Raw genomic sequence first — 19,702 nt, forward strand, 5'->3', positions numbered from 1 at the left:
GAGAAATGAAACAATAAACATAGACAAAAGGAAAGATTGAAGAGTCAAAACATAAGAAAGAAGAGGAAAGTAATAAATGAGAAAGCATAAAAAGAAAGAACGATAGAAACAAGTAAAACGATGTTATTTAGCAGATGAGAGCTTCATTATATTGATGTACTATAGTGTGGGCCTATTCGTTGCTTTGCTGAATGAAATGAGATGCTTGAGAGAGAGGCAGTCTTCGTTCAATGCGCTGTAAACATTGAACGGGGAGAAGGCGTTAAGTAACACCCAATGCGGAGGAGCAATTTAATGAAGTAGTAATGAAAGGGTAGCTATTGCAACACGACCAGCTTTACCACTCGGTATATTTCATTCTCTTTTCGTACTCAAAGTGGATTTTATTCTAACTCTATGACTGGATTATTTTCGACCTGGCAGTCAATAAACATCGTGTTATACCCGAAATGCGCGGTCACCATGACCTTTCATCCTCTTCCCTATTCCTTCTTTCTCTTTTATTTCTTCTCTCTACTAATTTCTTCTTCTCTTCTATGCCTCCTTTCTCATTACATTTCTCTCTCTATTCCTCCTTCCTTTCCTTTCTTCAATTCTATGCCTCCTTTCTTCTTTCTTTCCTCTCTCTATTCCTTCTTACTTTTCTTTCTTCCTCTATTCTATGCCTCCTTTTTTCTTTCTTTCCTCTTTCTATTCCTCCTTCCTTTTCTTTCTTCCTCTCTTATATGCCTACTTTTTCCTTTCTTTCCTCTCTCCAGTCGATCCGGTTGGCAAGTTGGTATAGCGCTGGCCTTCTATGCCCAAGGTTGCGGGTTCGATCCCGGGCCAGGTCGATGGCATTTAAATGTGCTTAAATGCGACAGGCTCATGTCAGTAGATTTACTCGCATGTAAAAGAACTCCTGCGGGACAAAATTCCGGCACATCCGGCGACGCTGATATAACCTCTGCAGTTGCGAGCGTCGTTAAATAAAACATACCATCCTCTCTCCATTATCCTTTTCTTTTCTCTCCCCATACCTTTCTTTCCTCTCTCCATTCCTCCTTTCTTTCCTCTCTCTCTATTTCTCCTTCCTTTTCTCTCTTCCTCTCTTCTATGCCTCCTTCTTCCTTTCTTTCCTCTCTATTCCTCTTTCCTTTCCTTTCTTCCTCTCTTCTATGCCTACTTTTTCCTTTCTTTCCTCTCTCCATTCGTCCTTTATTTCGCTTTCTATTCCTCCTTTCTTACCTCCTATTTCTCCTTTCTTTCTCATTTTCATTCCTCCTTTCTTTCCTCTATCTATTCGTCCTTTCTTTCCTCTATCTATTCGTCCTTTCTTTCCTCTTTCCATTCCTCCTTTCTTTCCGCTTTTTATTCCTCCTTTCTATCTTCTTTCCATTCCTCCTTTCTTTCCTCTATCTATTCGTCCTTTCTTTCCTCTTTCCATTCCTCCTTTCTTTCCGCTTTCTATTCCTCCTTTATATCTTCTTTCCATTCCTCCTTTCTTTCCTCTTTCTATTCCTCCTTTCTTTGCTCTTTCTATTCGCCTTTCTTTCCTCTTTCCATTTCGCCTTTCTTTCCTCTTTCTATTTCTTCTTTCTTTCCTTTTTCTATTCGCCCTTTCTTTCCTCTTTCCATTTCGCCTTTCTTTCCTCTTTCTATTCCTCCTTTCTTTCTTCTTTCGATTAAATTAAACTCAGAATTACTCGTATTATTAAAATTTTGGCATAAAACTGTACAATTTATCGTCAGATATAAAAAGTATGACATTAAGAAATCTTAGGTTTATTGTAAACATTGGTTAATGTGCAATTGTACATTTTTGGCTTATTTTTAAAACCTCATAAGGCCCTAAGTACATTTGAGAAAATTGCAGAAAAGAAAAAAAAATAGCATTCCTTTTTTATACCTCAGCTAACAACTGTTATGCATTTGTTATAGTATACTGTATAAAATATAGGAACATATGCAGACTTACGAGATGTTATCAGCAGACGCATTTTAAAAATATATACAGATTTTGATATTCCGGAAAAAATTGCACTTGACGGAGTTTTAGAAGTAAGCTAACGATATACAGTGTATCTGAATTTGGAGAAAAAATTACTGAATCTGTATTTTGATATAACTATAGAAATATATAATCACGCAAGTTAATACATTGCTCTGCTATATCACAATCACACTTGTATATTACCTAACTTTGTATAATACGGCATGTGGTGTCTAATGATAAAGTATTCTACTCCATTCTATATTCTGTCTCTCTTTATTTTTATTGTTCCCATGGAACCAGTTCTCAAAGATAATCACGTCTTTTTGTCCACGCAAGCGAAGCAAATCGAAGCTATCCCATTCGAGGCCCCGTTAAACCGCGAGACATTCGACCCCAAGAAAACACCCTGGTTCTCATTTCTGTTAGATGCTGAATGAACCTCAGGGCCACAATATAGCAACCGGAAAGACTAAATCAATGGAGAAAATCCATAATTCCATAAGGAATCGAATCCGCGACCTTCAGCTTACAGCGCAACGTCTTAACAGCGACGTTACCTCGAAGTTCTCAGAATTACTTCGACATTGCGATGTAGTGGGCACCTCACTTCTTGAGGCGGACTGTGGGTCCGTTTGTATGACAGTTGAAGATCGATACATCTCGCATTTACTTAGAAATGCCGGCCGGACACGCCAGTTTGTTAGCCTAGCCCTAGAGTCATCCATCACAACGGACAAGTTCCATCATTGTTTATTCTGAGCCCCCACTTGGGCAAGGCTGTCTGCGAAATAATATCCAATAACCTTTATTTCAGTCACGGGGAAGTTTTCTTTTTCACTGCAAAACATTAGTATTCGTAAGAGAATCCGAAATTTGAAAAATAGTTAAACATAAGCTATTATAAACAATTGGAAGACGTATTATAGTCCTATCAGTTTCGTCGAAAAATTTTCCATTGCAAAACCTCCAATTACGGTAATGTTGAAGGCATAAGCCTAAATCAGCGGTGACCAAAACTCGAGCTGCAGTGATTACAAGCGACAGACAGCCTATGAAGTAAAGAGACGGAGGAAAAGTACTTGGTATGAAAACTACAACCAGTGGTGGTTCCTGTACTAACATCTTGATCAATCCCGCGGATAAAAATCTCAAGCTTTGCTGTATCAGTAATGTAACTGCTGACATCAAGAGCCAGTGAATAATATGCGATTTTTCTTGCTTCTTTTTTAACCTTCCTCTTGAATATAATCAGGAATTTTCTAAATTCTTCTCTCGAGAAATTCGTAGTTTTTCAAAATTAAAAACTTCTTACGGACAAGTTATTTAAGCTATTTTAATCATTACTCTTTCCAGAAATTCTGTTCTATTAAAAGGCTTTAGAGCACGAGATATTTCAAACCCCATTAGGTAGCTGACTTCCTTACATTGATTTATGATTTAAGACACGTCAATTCCTGGCGTTTAACAGTTCGTTGGCACATAATATTGAATCAGTCTTTCTACAATATTATTATTAAATGAATAATTAATAAATTAAAACAGTTATATTACCGGTTCTTCTATATGGCTGTGAAACTTGGACTCTCACTCTGAGAGAGGAACATAGGTTAAGGGTGTTTGAGAATAAGGTGCTTAGGAAAATATTTGGGGCTAAGCGGGATGAAGTTACAGGAGAATGGAGAAAGTTACACAACACAGAACTGCACGCATTGTATTCTTCACCTGACATAATTAGGAACTTGAAATCCAGACGTTTGAGATGGGCAGGGCATGTAGCACGTATGGGCGAATCCAGAAATGCATATAGAGTGTTAGTTGGGAGACCGGAGGGAAAAAGACCTTTAGGGAGGCCGAGACGTAGATGGGAGGATAATATTAAAATGGATTTGAGGGAGGTGGGGTATGATGATAGAGACTGGCTTAATCTTGCACAGGATAGGGACCGATGGCGGGCTTATGTGAGGGCGGCAATGAACCTTCGAGTTCCTTAAAAGCCATTTGTAAGTAAGTAAGTAAGTAAGTAAGTATAATTAATAAATAGTTACCCTCATCTAAAGATTAAGAAGATTAAAATTGAGATAAAACTTACGGTAATAATTTTATCCTTCTAGAGAGAGGATCTAAAAATATAAATATTCATGCACGTAGAGAAGAATTATAAAAATACATACTTAGTGTTCAGTAATAATAATAATAATAATAATACATTATTCAGCGTGGCAATTAACGTTTCTATATACTCCTAATTGCACCGTTGAGCAAAGTAAACATATTACATTTTGTCCGACAGAACAACAAAAAAGTTCTCCTTCTCATTCTTTACGAAACCACCTCTTACTGCTTGTAGAGACAGAGTTTGTAGAGCGACATGTTACCGCCACTGCTTGCCTTCAGTACGTGAATGAAACACACAGCAATGTACAGGAAACTCCTCGTACCCGTTTGAATGTCTGTGATTACACGATGTACAGACGTGGACAAATTATTAGCAAAATGTAAAATTTTTGTTACATATTTTTACAAAATTTGACTTTTCAATTTAGACTACTGTTGACATTTTTATGATTATAGTACTCAGAAATATGTAAAATTGTCAACTGCGGTAAAAATTGAAAAGTCAAATTTTGTAAAATTATACAATAAAAGTCTCAGTTTTGTTAATAATTTGTCCACGTCTGTAATCACGACACCCGCTTTGGTCACCGCTGTATTACACTAATCAGACTTCAGATGCATACAAGCAATTATTCTTTCTCTGACACATATCGTCAAATGAGATGTACTGCCTGGTAATAATAGACCGTAACGGTTAAGGTTACATTAATTTCATAAATACCCAGTATGTTCCGTACACTAACGCACGGACAAACGTATAGGTATGGCAGAAACCATATTTTCGCTATCATGGATGCTGAAAACATATTTTCCTCGTCCATACCTGTGGAGTAACGGTTAGCACGTCTGGCCGCGAAACCAGGTGGCCTGGGTTCGATTCCCGGTCGGGCCAAGTTACCTGGTCGAGGCTTTTTCCGGGGTTTTCCCTCAACCAAATAAGAGCAAATGCTGGGTGACTTTCGGTGCTGGACCGCGGACTCATTTTCACCGGCATTATCACCTTCATCTCATTCAGACGCTAAATAACCTGACATGTTAATAAAGCATCGTAAAATAGCCTACTAAAATGAATAAATAAAATATATTCCGTCGAACATCTCAAAGTTGAATCTTTGCAACATAATTCTTTTCCTTGACATAAGGGGGAGAACATTGAAAATAGGTTTCATCAAAGCAATCCACAAATTGGATAAACGTGTACTGTACTCACTCACTGCCGCTGGACCGAGGTAGAGTGGTGGTGCCTGTGAACTTGTCAGAGTTAGCCGGGCTATTGCCACGGGACCGCCTAGCGCCAGTTCCATTCTTCGCCGGGCTGGACCGGGACTTCCTGTTGGCCCCCGGACTTCTGAAGGACCCCCCGGAACGCTTGTGCAAGCCAGCGTCACTGGGCATCTGGTGGCATCACCTGTATAAAGGAGAGACAGAGAGAGACTTTCAGTTAAAACTGATCATACATCGGCATGTAAAGCATTGATCTGAATGAAGGGGAGGGAGAGCAACGGTGAATTGTTCAATGGTTATGCTCTTCTTCTTCTTTCTTCTTCAGTAGGTGCTACAACTTCGTCGAAGTTTTGACATTCTCAATTAATTTACGCCATTCTTTTTCCAGTGATCAATCCGGATTTCATTAATTGAGACTTTTTAGCAATATTGGTTTCTACACCTTGAGGGGAGCTGGCCCACAGAGGTAACCACTGCCGAGTGTCGGGTAGTTTTCTGTCGGGGTGTTCCTCCCTTAGCCTTTTAGTTTACATTCTCACCGCAAGGCAGCGGGGTTTGCCTCTTCTGCCTAGAGCTCTATATAGACAGAGTACCGCAAAGGTCGCCGGTGGACCCAAGCCCTCGCTCTGTTGACATTGCTGGAATAGGGAAATTGACGCGCTCTCTCAGTTTTTATGCTGCAAATTCCATTCTAGGGCGCTGATAATTGTAAATATACTGACATGTAGCTGAATGTCTCACGCATAACACTATGAACTTTTAAATGTAATATCTTAATTAGAAGCGTTGCAAATACATGTTATTCGCGTATTAGCTTTGGCAAGAAGGGAGAGTAAATGTATAATGTAGACCTACTGCAAATATTATTGTATCCCTTTTTAGGAAATTCATTTTGTCATTTAGAAACTTACCTAACCCCTGTCAGTGATTCATTTTCTTTCAAGGCTTTGTTTAACTTCTTTTTGATCGGATCAAGCTGGCGTTGAAGCACACCAATTCCCTGCTCCACCTGCTGTGAATTTATTCTTCTGGTGGAATAGGTAAATCTGTAGATTCCTTCGCAATGCCGGTTTCCAATTCGTTAGTGCCAGCTGTCTCATATTTAAAATGGAAAATATTATGAAAAATTAGAAAGCTGTAGGCCTAATGCATATTTTATGATTTAATTATAAATCATAATATAATTAAGATATATTATATATTATGTATAATATATATTATAATATATTGTATTATATTACATTGTTTCAATTTAGTAATTTATTTTATATATTATGTTATATATTATATTATATTATATTATATTATAGGAAATAATCACCATTTGCGAGGAAATAGACCACCATTAATACCATTCTCACTTCGCATAATCGCGAGTGTTTAGATGGTGTTCATTTGTATCTGTTTATCCTTGCCACCCAAATTTTGCTTCTTTTCTTGTCTCCCTGCCCTTAAGGTATCTGATAAAGATGTACACCTTTCTCTTGCCTTGTGTAAAATCCTTATGCACAACACTGCGGCATTTTACTGTGTTTAAACTAAGAAGAACACTGCTATTTAAGTCAATTTAATGGTTTTCTTATGCTAGTACTAACGGGCTTTGGGTCCAGAGAAGCTCGCGAGGTCACGTGAACCAATCAGAGCGCCACATTGTCGGCAAGCGGCAGGGAAAACAGTTGCGGTACTCGTCTATATAAGAGCTCTACTTCTGCCAATGCAACCTCCTGCCTAAGGTTTTTCCGTGGTTTTCCTAAGGCGCTAAGACAAATGTCGGGATGAGCCCTAAAAGAAATGGGCCACGGACCTGCACTCATATCCCCATGAATCCCCCTAATTAACAATCACATCTCTCCCCCCTCTTCGCAATTGAGCCATCATATAGCCAAATGGCTGGTCTCGAAATTGAGACAAATCAACAAGGCTCATGACCTCCAACATAATAGCCAAATTGGCTAGTCTCTTATATGAGACAACTCATCCTGCCTAAGGTATTCCGTGGTTTTCCTCAGGCGTAAGACAAATGTCGGGATGAGCCCTATAAGAAATGGGCCACGGACCTATATGCCCTTCCCCATATATATTCCACCTTTCCTATAAATTATGTATGCCCTATTTCAGATAATATTAATAGTATATTAAACATACGAGGTCACTCAATAAGTCGCAAATTGAAAGGACAGGGACCTCTCAAATTGCAGTTAAGATTTCACGGCGCTTCTTCCGACGGCCTTCACCTGCTTTGTCATCGAACAACAGATGACGGCGTCTTGCCATCCTAACGGCACACACCAGCCAACTCCTCCTCGCCCCGTTCCGTGATCAATTGATCAGTCTCAGCCAATGCAACCATTACGATGGTCTCCATCTCCGCCTGCAGAACCGTTGTGGACTTCAGCGTAACCCTGGCTAGGGGCCCTCACGCATTGGTTATGCTACTTGGACTTTTTCCATTGCTAATTGTCAAAATTATAACATAACGTTTCGAAGAATGGATCTTTCTTCATCGTCAGGTGAAAACATACTGTGGGGATCGTCAAAACAGAAAGATATTTACATATTTTACAACGCTGAAGTACTTATTTGTACAGGTCTTACGTATTCATGTACTTTCGGCAAAACTGAACACTATTTACGACGCTAAAATATTATTCGACTCTTTATACTGACCCAGCCCTTACTTATTTGGCTGACGGTTCCTTAACAAAGATACTTAGGGATCTGACCCTGAAAATTTCAGTAACGTTTGCGATAATCACGGCTGTTATGGAGCTGGATTCTCTGCAAGATACCTGGGTTCCTATCAGAAAGATTCTGTAGGCTCTAAATAAACTTCTTTTATGGACAAAACAGTAAATTATGAGACCAGGCTCTTGTGTGATTTTCATTTTACTATTTTTCGAGTCATTCTCACGAAAGAAACCGAATTTAGTTCCGAGAAAAGTTATGTGAATTTTGTAGTCAAGAAAGAATTCCGCCATAGCTTTTCTTGTAATTCTTACTCTATAATTACCCACGGACTCATGTTTTTTTAACAAAATGAAATCCTGCTTTGACAGATGCGGAATATATTTTCGTAGAACCGTTTAAGGGGTTAGGTACAACTTAAAGGAGTAAAATTTTGGAAATATTCAACTTTTTTTCCTCCATTACTGTATCTTTGTACAATAATGAAAATTAGTATGTGTAAAACACTGTCCTTCTGCTATACGAAAAAATATATATTTTTATGATTTAAAAAAAATTATTTATATATATATTTTTTTCAAAATTGAAAATTCACTGTGAAGCGTTTCCCTCATAACTCAAAAAGAATCTAACATTCTGTGATAAAATTTTTTGTGTGTATTTATGCATGTCATATCTACAATATGATGGAAAATCACTTCTCTACCTTCTATAGATTGTCTGATAAAAAATAAATTCATTTTAAAAAAATGGTCAAATATCAGTATTTTCTTCTAACACAAAACAAAAAAATATTATTTATTAAGGAATGTAGTTGAAAGAGCATGATATTGTAAACATGAGTTTCAGCAATAAAATAAAAGAGAGAGAACATGAGAAAGTTAACAAGTTTATGAGTTATGAGGGAAACGCTTCATCACTGCACAGCGAACTGCCACCGTTTTGAATTATGAGAAAAAAAAAACACACAAATAAATTTTTTAAATCGTAAAAATATTTTTTTTTTTCAAATAGCACAAGGACAGTGTTTTACACATACCAATTTTCATTATTGTTCAAGATACAGTAATGGAGGAACAATTGTTGAATATTTCCAAAAATGTTACTGCTGTAAGCTGTACCTAACCCCTTAATGTGCCATTATAGGTGGTCCATGTTTATCATTATCACGCTTGCCACTGGACTCATTAGGGGCCGATTTCACCAACAAATGTTAAAAATTAACAAATTGTTATAGATATTTGACAATACATTTAAAAAAATTCTTTCATGAACAGTTCTTCAGTTTGTTAAGTTCAACAATTTGTTCAATTGTTTTTAACTGAATGTCATGTGATGAAAGAGTAATGGAACGGAGAAAAATTCTCTCCGGCGCCGGGATTTGAACCCGGGTTTTCAGCTCTACGTGCTGATGCTTTATCCACTAAGCCACACCGGATACCCACCCCGAAGCCGGACAGAATCGTCTTAGTTTAAGTTCCAACTCTTGGGTTCCCTCTAGTGGCCGCCCTCTTCACTACGTCATAGATGTCTATGAACGTATGACTGAAGTCCACACATGTGCTGAGGTGCACTCGTTACGAGTGACTAGTTGGCCGGGATCCGAAGGAATAAGCGCCGTCTTAAATCACGAAGTGATTTACGCATATCATATATATTATATTATTTCATCGTATGATGACGCAGAATATCTGCATGGAAATATTGTAAGTACTTCGGTACATTAAAATAATATATATGAATGCCATGTGTTAAAACCTTAACAAAATTGCTAAAACATTAACTACGGCTGGTCTAAACAATTTTGATGATACAAAATCGTTATATTTGGACCTTTTAAATGTATATCGTCGTCGCGAGCGAGGTGTAAGAACAAATTATTTTTCGAAAATCTACCTGAGGACGATTGTCTACTAAAGTACAGCAGCATGTTTTTCTTTGAAAAGGATGTAAAAATTGAGAACCCCCATTTCGTGGATGGTAGTGATGGTGATGGTGATTGTGAAGACGATGACACACATTATTTTGTTGAATCATACACCTGTATAATAAACAATGCTCCTTTCGGCTGTGTGACAGAAGACTGGCAGTGAAAGCGTGGCTGTCGTACATAAATGTTACATATAGGGGCGCGTACTCCTGCTTCCGGTTATAAGCGTTGAACCGCATAAATTCTTGTGCGGTAGCTATCTAACCTAGGACTGGTTTCATCAACAAATGTTAAAATTTTAATAATTTTGTGTTAATATTATTTCATACTAGCCGTACCCGTGCGCTCCGCTGCACCTGTTAGAAATAAATATAAAGTAATTACATAATTAAAATAGGACCTTTGATCCAGGGAACAACTTTTACAACAGCGCAAGATAATCTGCTTCGCTCATTACCCAATTTTTTTTGCGTTGCATTTATTGCATATATATTTTATGTACTTTAACACGATTCAATTGAGCATAGTTAAAATTTAAATTATAAAATAATGGATTTCTAAGCTAACGTACTATTACTGCATACTAAATCAATACACTCTCATTGTTCGTTAATTCTCTGAGATTAAAGTGAGTGTACATAAATATTATTTTAAGAAATACAGAAAACGAACGTACAAAATAGCCTATCAGATTTTCTGTGCATAAGAAGCTATTTTAATCTTACCTGTCCTCGATTTACTCAGACGTTACTGTAATAACATTATAGCATTATGTCCATCTAGAGAAACTACACTTTCCAATGGTGAAATAATAATTAATTATACAAATCGGTTAATTTAGCTTCTGGTATTACTTCATACAAACACAGAAACATTCTCTGTAGGCTATGTTTAATAGCTTTCGATTGTTGATGTCCAAGGCCCCTGTTTCGATTGTTGTTGTCCAAGGCCCCTTATAGACGAAGTCATTTGTTCTTAATTCATTGCACCGTCTTAGATGGCGTTATTTTAAATTTAAAACTCATTAAATATCAGTCCTATCAAAATTTTGTAAAGAATAAAACTTACCAGAAATCATTTTTAAAGAAACTTTTGTTGTGTAACATTTTTCACAAAAATCAACAATAAGCGAGATATTTCGATTTATTTAATTCAGGCCCCCTTATAACCCCCCTTTTAAATAAAGTATTTTGAATGCCATATAGCCTAAAATCTAAGTTACAACGAACTTAATTTATATTCCAATTTTCATATAAATCGGTTCAGCCATTATCGCGTGAAAAGGTAACAAACATACAAACAAAAATTTCAAAAATGCGATTTTCGGTTTCAGGGTGGTTAATTATATATGTTAGGACCAATTATTTTTGGAAAATCAAAAATTACCGGAAAAATTTAGGCTACAGATTTATTATTAGTATAGATAGGCCTATTTGGGCTCCATCAAAACGAACATAAGCTTCATCGCAGTAGTTAGAACTTTCGCGAAAATTGGGAATAGTTTGAATGGCGAATAAAGATTAATGGAACTAAGTCACAGGCAGTGGTTTTTACTAAACGATTTCCACACTTACCAGAAGAACTCACAGTTCAACAACAAAACATACCTTTTAATTCGGCTGTAAAATATCTTGGAGTTTATCTTGATAGAAGACTAACTTAAGACAACATATCAATTTAATCAGAGACAGAGCTTTTCAATGTATCATGCTGCTATATCCTCTCTTCAAAAGTCGCATCTGTTTTAAAGTCAAAGTTTTATTATATACTTGTCTGATCCGTTCATATATGTTATAGGCCTGTGAAATTTGGTCAAATACTCATATACGTCATATTAAAAGACTGGACAGAATATAAAGATCAATATGTGGGACAATCACGGGGGCAGACTATGATATCAGTAACTGTCAACTATATGAGTCATTAAATATAATGTTATTCAGTGATAATATTCAAAATGCCAGAAACAAATTTATAAAATCTATAAGAACACACCAAATCCACTGCTCAATAGCTTAGTAATTTCTCGTGTTCAATGAATGAATGATTTCTTGTAAAACACTTCACTCTTGGTGAAAGCGTTTGAATGTAAATTGTATTTTTATACTGAATCATGTATTATATTACATATATTATGTATCTTGTAAAAGACATGGGTCCATTTTGCGACTCTACTTAAATAAATGTACATTTATGGAAAAAAAAAAAAGGAGGCCGTGTCAGAATCAAAGCTTCTCTGAATGCGTTTCACTCTCTTCACAGAGAGAAAACTAACGCAAAATTATGATCTCCTTGGTAATTATGTGTTATAAAAAATGAAGAACGAATGGTAAATCTTTCCAAATCGCTACTGCATTGCGTCTGGGCTGCAAAATTTGCAATGTACACCAATGTATATGCGGAAAGACTGTGGATTCCTTTGGACATCATGCCTTAAGCTGTGCCAGAAGTAAGGGTCGCATTCCTAGGCATTCTGCTATTAATAACATCATTAGTAGATCTTTAACCTCCTGTGACATTCCAACTCTTCTTGAACCATCTGGTATTAGCCGGTCGGATGGTAAACGACCTGACGGCTTGACATTAATTCCTTGGTCCAAAGGTAAATCACTCATCTGGGATTTTACATGTGTAGATACATTAGCCCTTTCCCATTTAAAATCTTCTGTCAATTGTGCCGGATCTGCTGCTGAATCCGCTTATCATGCTAAACGACGCAAATATGAACATTTAACATCCAATTACATCTTCGTCGCTTTTGCAGTTGAGACCTTTGGTCCGTGGTGTAGAGACGCTAAAGATCTACTCACCCAAATTGGTACACGCCTACTGTCCCGTACCGGCGATCCTAGATGTATCAATTTCCTTCGTCAACGCATTGGAATAGCGGTTCAGCGAGGGAATGCTGCCTCCATCCTGGGATCATTTCCTAACTCTATTTCGTTAGAAGAGATCTTTCTCATTTAATGTGTAGCGTACCTGCTTGAGCACGGGTAGAAAGTTCACAAGAACGAAACTGTCGGTGTGAAAAGAAATAGAGGATCCAATTTTGCTAATATAGAAAAGTCTTTGTTAGTGACATTGGTAAGCAAACAGAAAGGTATTGTACAATGCAAGAAATCAGGCGGTGTGAAAATCAAATCCAAGGAGGACGCGTGGGTATGGATTACTAATGGCATTCATTGCGAGTTTACCGCAAGAACTTCTAAGCAACGTAACATTTTGCCAATCTTGAATTGATGGAAACGTTAGATAACTTCGTCTCATTTTCGCTATAGCATTAGACATTTTTTAAATAAATTTACTCATGGTTGCTTTAGATTATTTAACGTTATCCCCTAATATTGGCTAAAATTTTAGTGTAGCATGAGAGAGAGGGGCATATTTCCGTTGTGTATTTAATCTCTCGCGTCTTTCGCCTACTACCTTCTTGACAACCGTTTTCGAAAGTCTGTACCTCAGTAGACAATTGTCTCATGTAGATTTTCGAAAAAATAATTTATTCTTGCACCTCGGTCGCGACGACGATATAGCTACATTTAAAAAGTCCAAGTACAACGATTTAGTATCATCAACGTTATTTAGATCAACCATAGTTGAAGTTTTTAACAATTTTTTTAAGGTTTTAACACAGAATATTCAGTTACAAACAGTTGAACTATTTGTTGAAATTAACAGCTGTTCATGAAACAGTCTTCTGTTAAATTTATTGTCAAATAAGTACAACTATTTGTTAAGTTTTAACATATTGTTGGTGAAACTGGTCACGAACTTTTAATGTTAATTATTTGGAAAGTAATATTCATACTTGTTAATACTCCAATTCCAAAAAAATTTATTTTCCAAAATTTCCATTAATCTCCGCCAAGACTACAAATCAATCTCCAACAATCTCAATCGATCGCAATATTAAAAAACACAAATTATAAAATCAATCTCCATATACACCTGCTCCTGGGAATTAGCGAGGAAGAGGAGTGCTAAAAAGTGAGTACAAGAAAGTCAGTGGTGGCAGAAGTGATAGAATAAGAGAAGAAAGTGTTAAGTGTAAGAAGTTAGTGTAAGACAATAGTAAGATAGACATACAAATAAAGAATAAAAGAGAATTAAAGTGAAAGAACAGTTGAACAAATGAGAAGCGGAAAAGAGAGAAACTGGAAGTGTAATAAGTGAATTAGATATTTCATGTGATTCAATGTTGTGGGTTGGGAATAGTATCAGGGGTACTATGACTGTAGGAGTAGGCTATTACTTACTTACTTACTTACTTACTTACTTACTGGCTTTTAAGGAACTCGGAGGTTCATTGGCGCCCTCACATAAGCCCACCATTGATCCCTATTCTGAGCAATATTAATCCAGTCTCTACCATCATATCCCACCTCCCTCAAATCCATTTTAATATTATCTTCCCATCTACGTCTCGGCCTCCCCAAAGGTCTTTTTACTCCAGATATGGAGGGTAGCTGCGAATATATTGAATAAGCAGTCGTGGACAGCCGATAAGGGGTGGTCCTCCAGCTTGGGGGTTGGGCGAAGGGCTAACAATCCATCACCGTAAAAAATAGCTTGTTACGAAACCTAACAATAAGCCTCGGAATGGGACTGATTCCCCGGCACGACCACAGCAAAGGAGTAGGCTATTACAGATATAAGTTTACTGAAGGAGGCAATAAAGGAGGGAATTTAAGAGGAAACGAAGAGAAAGAGATAAGTACGTAAATAAATAGAGGATAGAATACTAGGGGAATAATAAGTGATAAAATGAAGAAAATGGAAATGTAGGCAAATAATTAGAAGAAAATAGCTGGAAAAGAATGATTAAGAGCAGATACTGTAGATTTGAGAATAGAGAATGAAAAATAAATAAATAAGTAAATAAATAAATAAATAAATAAATAATGCAAATTATTAAGGAAAGGAATATGCAATCTGTATTTTTATCTTAAATTTTTATCTCTATATTTTTTTCATGTGCCCATTCATGCACAACCATTATTGTAAATAGTGTGTTATTCTATGTCTATAGGCAAGCCTTGAAAGGTCAGACAGTTAAAATAAATAAATAGAAAAGCGAGAAATAGAAGGGAGACAGTCTAGGTACGAGAGAGAATAGAAGATGATAGATAGGGAAGAATATATAGCAATTCAGTTAAAACAGAAGAATAGGAAGTAATCAGAAAATGCTTGGCAAAGGAATATATTAACAGAAAATGGTGGTAAGTTATACAGTATATTATAGACGCGATGCTGTTATTCCCGGCGTGACTCCTCCTCTTTGCTTACGTCTTAGGAAGTGAAGGCTCTATAAAGTCTAGGTAGCTAGTATCGTTCGCCATTTTTGTTCTTTCGTTGCCGAGCTACCATACGAGGAATATATTTGCCACACCGTTAAACATTATCATATCGTAGCTTCTATGATAATAAATCAAACGCACTGTAATTGAGCAAATAATTGAGCGGCAAATAACGTCCTCGTGTGCTTTCTGCGAACGCCAACGAAAGAGCCAAAATGGCTGGCGATTATATTAAGTATTTATCGAGCTTTAAGAAATGTATAACGTCTTCCTCAGCGAATCACAAGACGCACACGTTTAAATGTAGCCCACCTGCAACGCGATTGGCTGCAGAAATGTAAGGGTCCACCATAACTATGAATTGTAAAGTTGGCTGACAAATAAATATCAATATCAATAAAGAGAAATCATATCATATTCATGATATTAATTTTTTATTAATTAGCGTGCATTATTTACGTATATGTAAGCTAATTAAGTCATTCACATTTTATTTGCAAATATCTTATTCGCATAATATATAGGCTAATTTCTGCAAATTGTAATTTTGTACAAAGACAATCTCCTAAATGTTCGGTCCCAAGTTAAGCTAACGGTAATTGATAAGCACAGGAACGCCATTTCGTAGTGTTTTAGCAATAACATCTTTAGCAAGACTTCTGGCTTCTGTTGCATTCAAACAATTATAAAATACGATAATTTGGTCAGGGGAGAATTCGTTTTTGCTGCAAAAATAATTCGTCTGGCGTGTTTCTTAATTGAAACTACGAAATAGCCTTCCTGTGCTTAACATTTAATAAGCTATCAAACTTCCATTCCCTTTTGTAAGACAGAATACTAATTGATTTAAGTTTAATAAAATTATTGATGGGACGACAGTTATTGAAATTTCTGGTAAACCATCGTAAACGGAAATATCGGAATTAGAAAACACGCATTTCTTTAGCGTCGCTCCTACAGCTACTACGCAGACTTCATTGATTTCCAACTAGGTGAAGGGCACTGAGGCAATTTTAGCATTTTGTCGATGCTGGTTAATAATTTATCAAGATTATGTTCTTCTGCTTGGCGTGGATATGTTGTTCTTGAAGAAGAGATGAGGTTTTTATGATAAGAGATATGACAACGTATTGCTATGTTCGACAATACAACGAAAGATTGATTGCAAGATTGTGTTTTGCTTTTTCCCCATCATAGGCGGAGTTATGGGGGAAGGGGGGTTGAACTCTTTTTTTTTTATTAACATTAGAAAATATTGAATTCAGAAGAAATATGAATAACGCATTGCACAATGCAGAAAAAAGAAAAGTGATCCCGGTATAATGCATAAACTTAAAGAAGAGATTAAATAAAATAGGCTAATTAAAGTTTACATTTCATATGATATCTTCAGGAAAGCTTCGGTATAAAAAAGTGTCTTAGCACTGTTACGTAGTTTTATTGACGTAGGCCTATAGGCCTATTTGTTTCTGTACGAGAGAGAAATTGTTTTAAATTATGCCGTATTATAATTTGTGCGAGATCGTGCGTATTTGCTTGGTTTCCGCAAAAAACCAATCCTCGGAAAGTCTAAAATTCCACATTCAGTATTCCCAACCTAACACACATAACAATTTCCCTCTTCTTACCGCTTAAGTGACATATTGATTTTACTGCTTTAAGCTTTTAACATATTACTTTTAGAGACGTTCAATATAGTAATAATTATAAATTGGAAACTTACCACTGCAATTTCACCTAAATTGCACTGTTAATTATTGTTTTTAAATATTTGCAAAAATTAAGTAAACTCTACAACTCCACTAAAGTTACTGCATTTGTGATGCAAGTAACATTAAGGAAGCCGTGAAAAAATCAACAAGATTCCAGACTCATCATAGACTGGGGGAAAAAAAAGACAGACGTATATCACGGCCTGCTGGAGTATAGCAAACACAGAAAACATTTTAAAGCAACAATGTTGAAGATAGATATTTTTGTTTTGCAAATTTGCCGTCATCGAACAGAAACCAAGATGGAGATTTCATTGCAACTAATTAGAAATTCCTCTTTCAGGTATGTAATAATCGATCTTCGCACAAAATAATGTACGATACACGAGCGGTATGTTTTCTTTCAATTCTCGGAAATTAAAAAAGCTCAACTACGTTTCGCTTTTTCAAACTTTTCCTCGAACGTGAAAACTTCAACATACCGCTCTTGTAACGCATATTGTAGTAGATCTACAGTTGAAGCCCTATACAACTCGGTTCGAAACATCGCGGATATGGATGTTAACACTGTAAGAAACATGCCCCCGAAAATACCTTTATTAAATGATCGTATTCCGATTACCAAGGTTAAGCTATAACGGAGGAAGGAGGTAAATGATGTACCCCATAATCCCGTTATATGGGGATTCTATGATTTTGCTTTGTCCCCCCCCCCCCAAAGGAAACGGTTCTCTCTTCGCCTATGTTCCCCACAGAGAATGGATAGCGATTGAAATCGATCATGTTTGTTTTTATTTTTATTCACAGTTGTTTCGGTATTATGCGTAAATACGTAGTTAAGAGAAGCAGAAGAAAAAAGCTAACTGAGATGTGAAACATACTTTGGAGCACTTAGAATAATTGAGATGACTTATTGAGAAGTTTTTTATATAAATAAAACGCAAAGAGGAAGTGGCAGATACAGATATTGTTACTAAATTATAATCTGCATTGAAAATATAGGACTATATAAGAAAATACAATACACGTTTCAATATTTTAAAATTACTACTGAAGTTTTAAAAATAACTACTTCTCATGATCTCGTATTAGCAGAAATTCTTTTTTTGTCTCTCTTGAATTCTGCAGAGGCTCTTACAATTCAACCTCAGATCCTCCATTGAGAAATCATGAGCTGACTGTGAGCCACACGTGGATGTTTTCATAATTATTACGTTGGCCCCATTGGTTGATTGTTTTGTAGTAGGGGAAGTCCGTGTAATTTGGACCGGCGTGTAATTTGGATCGATTTTAATTTTGGTATTTGCAAGTTTGGTCATCCCCTGTCTTAGGTACGGATAGCAAGATCTTTGAGGGTAGCTTTCTGCCTGCAAGTTATTTTGCTGCAGCATTCAACATTGAGGAGGTGAGAAGAAAAGAAGTTTATTACTCACAGTCCTTAAAACCGTACATCCTGTTGAGATTGAGTACTGTGTAGATACTATTTGAACCATGAGGATGTTTTGCTTTCATATCTCATAAACTTCTACGTGTGAAATAACTTTAATGTATCTTCTTCAAACAAATATAAGAAACACTTTAGTAATTTGTCGTTTAGAATTTTTACATTTCACAAACTACTATGTGTGAATTTTTTTTTTTTTCATGTCTTGTTCCCCCACTAAGATAAAAAATCTTAGCAGTTTCTCGGTACTTATGCTTATTATTTAATAGGCCTATCGTAATATGAAATAGCTTTGATATAGACTATCTTCCTTTTACAAATACAAATAAATAGTCATTTTTCGTGAAACATATTTAATATTTAATTAATTATTATGTGTGCAATTTTTTTCATGTATCTGCGTTTGTAAATTTCATAATCTGATTGGCTATGTATTATATATTTTTAGTAGAGCCATCGATGTAGCTCAGTCGGCAGATTCTCTGGGCTGCTGATCCGGAGCTGCGTTCGGGCTTGGGTTGGATCCCCCTTTGATCTCATTCTATGGTTTCTTCCGAGGTTTTCCCCAGCCGTGGGACTGAAGCCGAATGGTCTATGGCGAGTCCTCGGCATCAACCACTTTGATTTGATTACCTGGTTGAGTTTTTCCGAGGTTTTCCCCAACCAAAAGGCAAATGGCGGGTAATCTTTTGGCGAATCCTCGGACCTCACCTCATCTCACTACATCTCGCCAAAATATTGTAAAAAATTGCACAAAATTGTAAAAATTGTAGAAAATTACTATATTGTAAAACTGTAAAAATTTGTAAAAATTGTAATTGTAATATTGTAAAATTTTGACTTGTTCCACATCTTAAAGCTTCATTGCTCATGTAAGATCTATGGAATAAAATAAATGAATGAATGAATGAATGAATGAATGAATGAATGAATGAATGAATGAATGAATGAATGAATGAATGAATGAATGAATGAATGAATAATAAAGATACTAACATTCTTAAAAACTAGTATTCATTACTTGTTTACTTATGGCTTTTAGAGAACCCAGAGGTTCATTGCCGCCCTCACATAAGCCCGCCATATGTCCCTATCCTGAGCAAGATTAATCCAGTCTCTACCATCATATCCCACCTCCCTCAAATCCATTTTAATATTATCTTCCCATCTACGTCTCGGCCTCCCCAAAGGTCTTATTCCCTCCGGCCTCCCAACTAACATTCTATATGCATTTCTGGATTCGTCCATTCGTGTTACATGCCCTATCCATCTAAAATGTCTGGATTTAATATTACTAATTATGTCAGGTGAAGAATACAA

At 36.4% G+C, this 19,702-nt stretch overlaps 1 protein-coding gene across 5 annotated transcripts in view; it reads right to left on the reverse strand.

Moving 5' to 3' along the window:
• The window catches only part of LOC138702974 (kinesin-like protein KIF12), a 248,160-nt gene that overhangs the window by 64,634 nt on the left and 163,824 nt on the right, over positions 1-19,702 (reverse strand). For 3 of the 5 annotated variants that reach the window (XM_069830421.1, XM_069830422.1, XM_069830417.1), the window contains exon 2: positions 5,301-5,498. In XM_069830421.1, coding sequence (XP_069686522.1) covers positions 5,301-5,485 — 185 coding nt within the window. In that variant the 5' untranslated portion in view covers positions 5,486-5,498. Of the gene's footprint in view, positions 1-5,300; positions 5,499-6,635; positions 7,037-19,702 lie in introns of those variants that run through there. The other 2 variants (XM_069830418.1, XM_069830420.1) reach the window with 2 other exon arrangements.

This window comes from Periplaneta americana, chromosome 7 (assembly GCF_040183065.1).
Source record: "Periplaneta americana isolate PAMFEO1 chromosome 7, P.americana_PAMFEO1_priV1, whole genome shotgun sequence".
NCBI classification, from domain to species: domain Eukaryota; kingdom Metazoa; phylum Arthropoda; class Insecta; order Blattodea; family Blattidae; genus Periplaneta; species Periplaneta americana.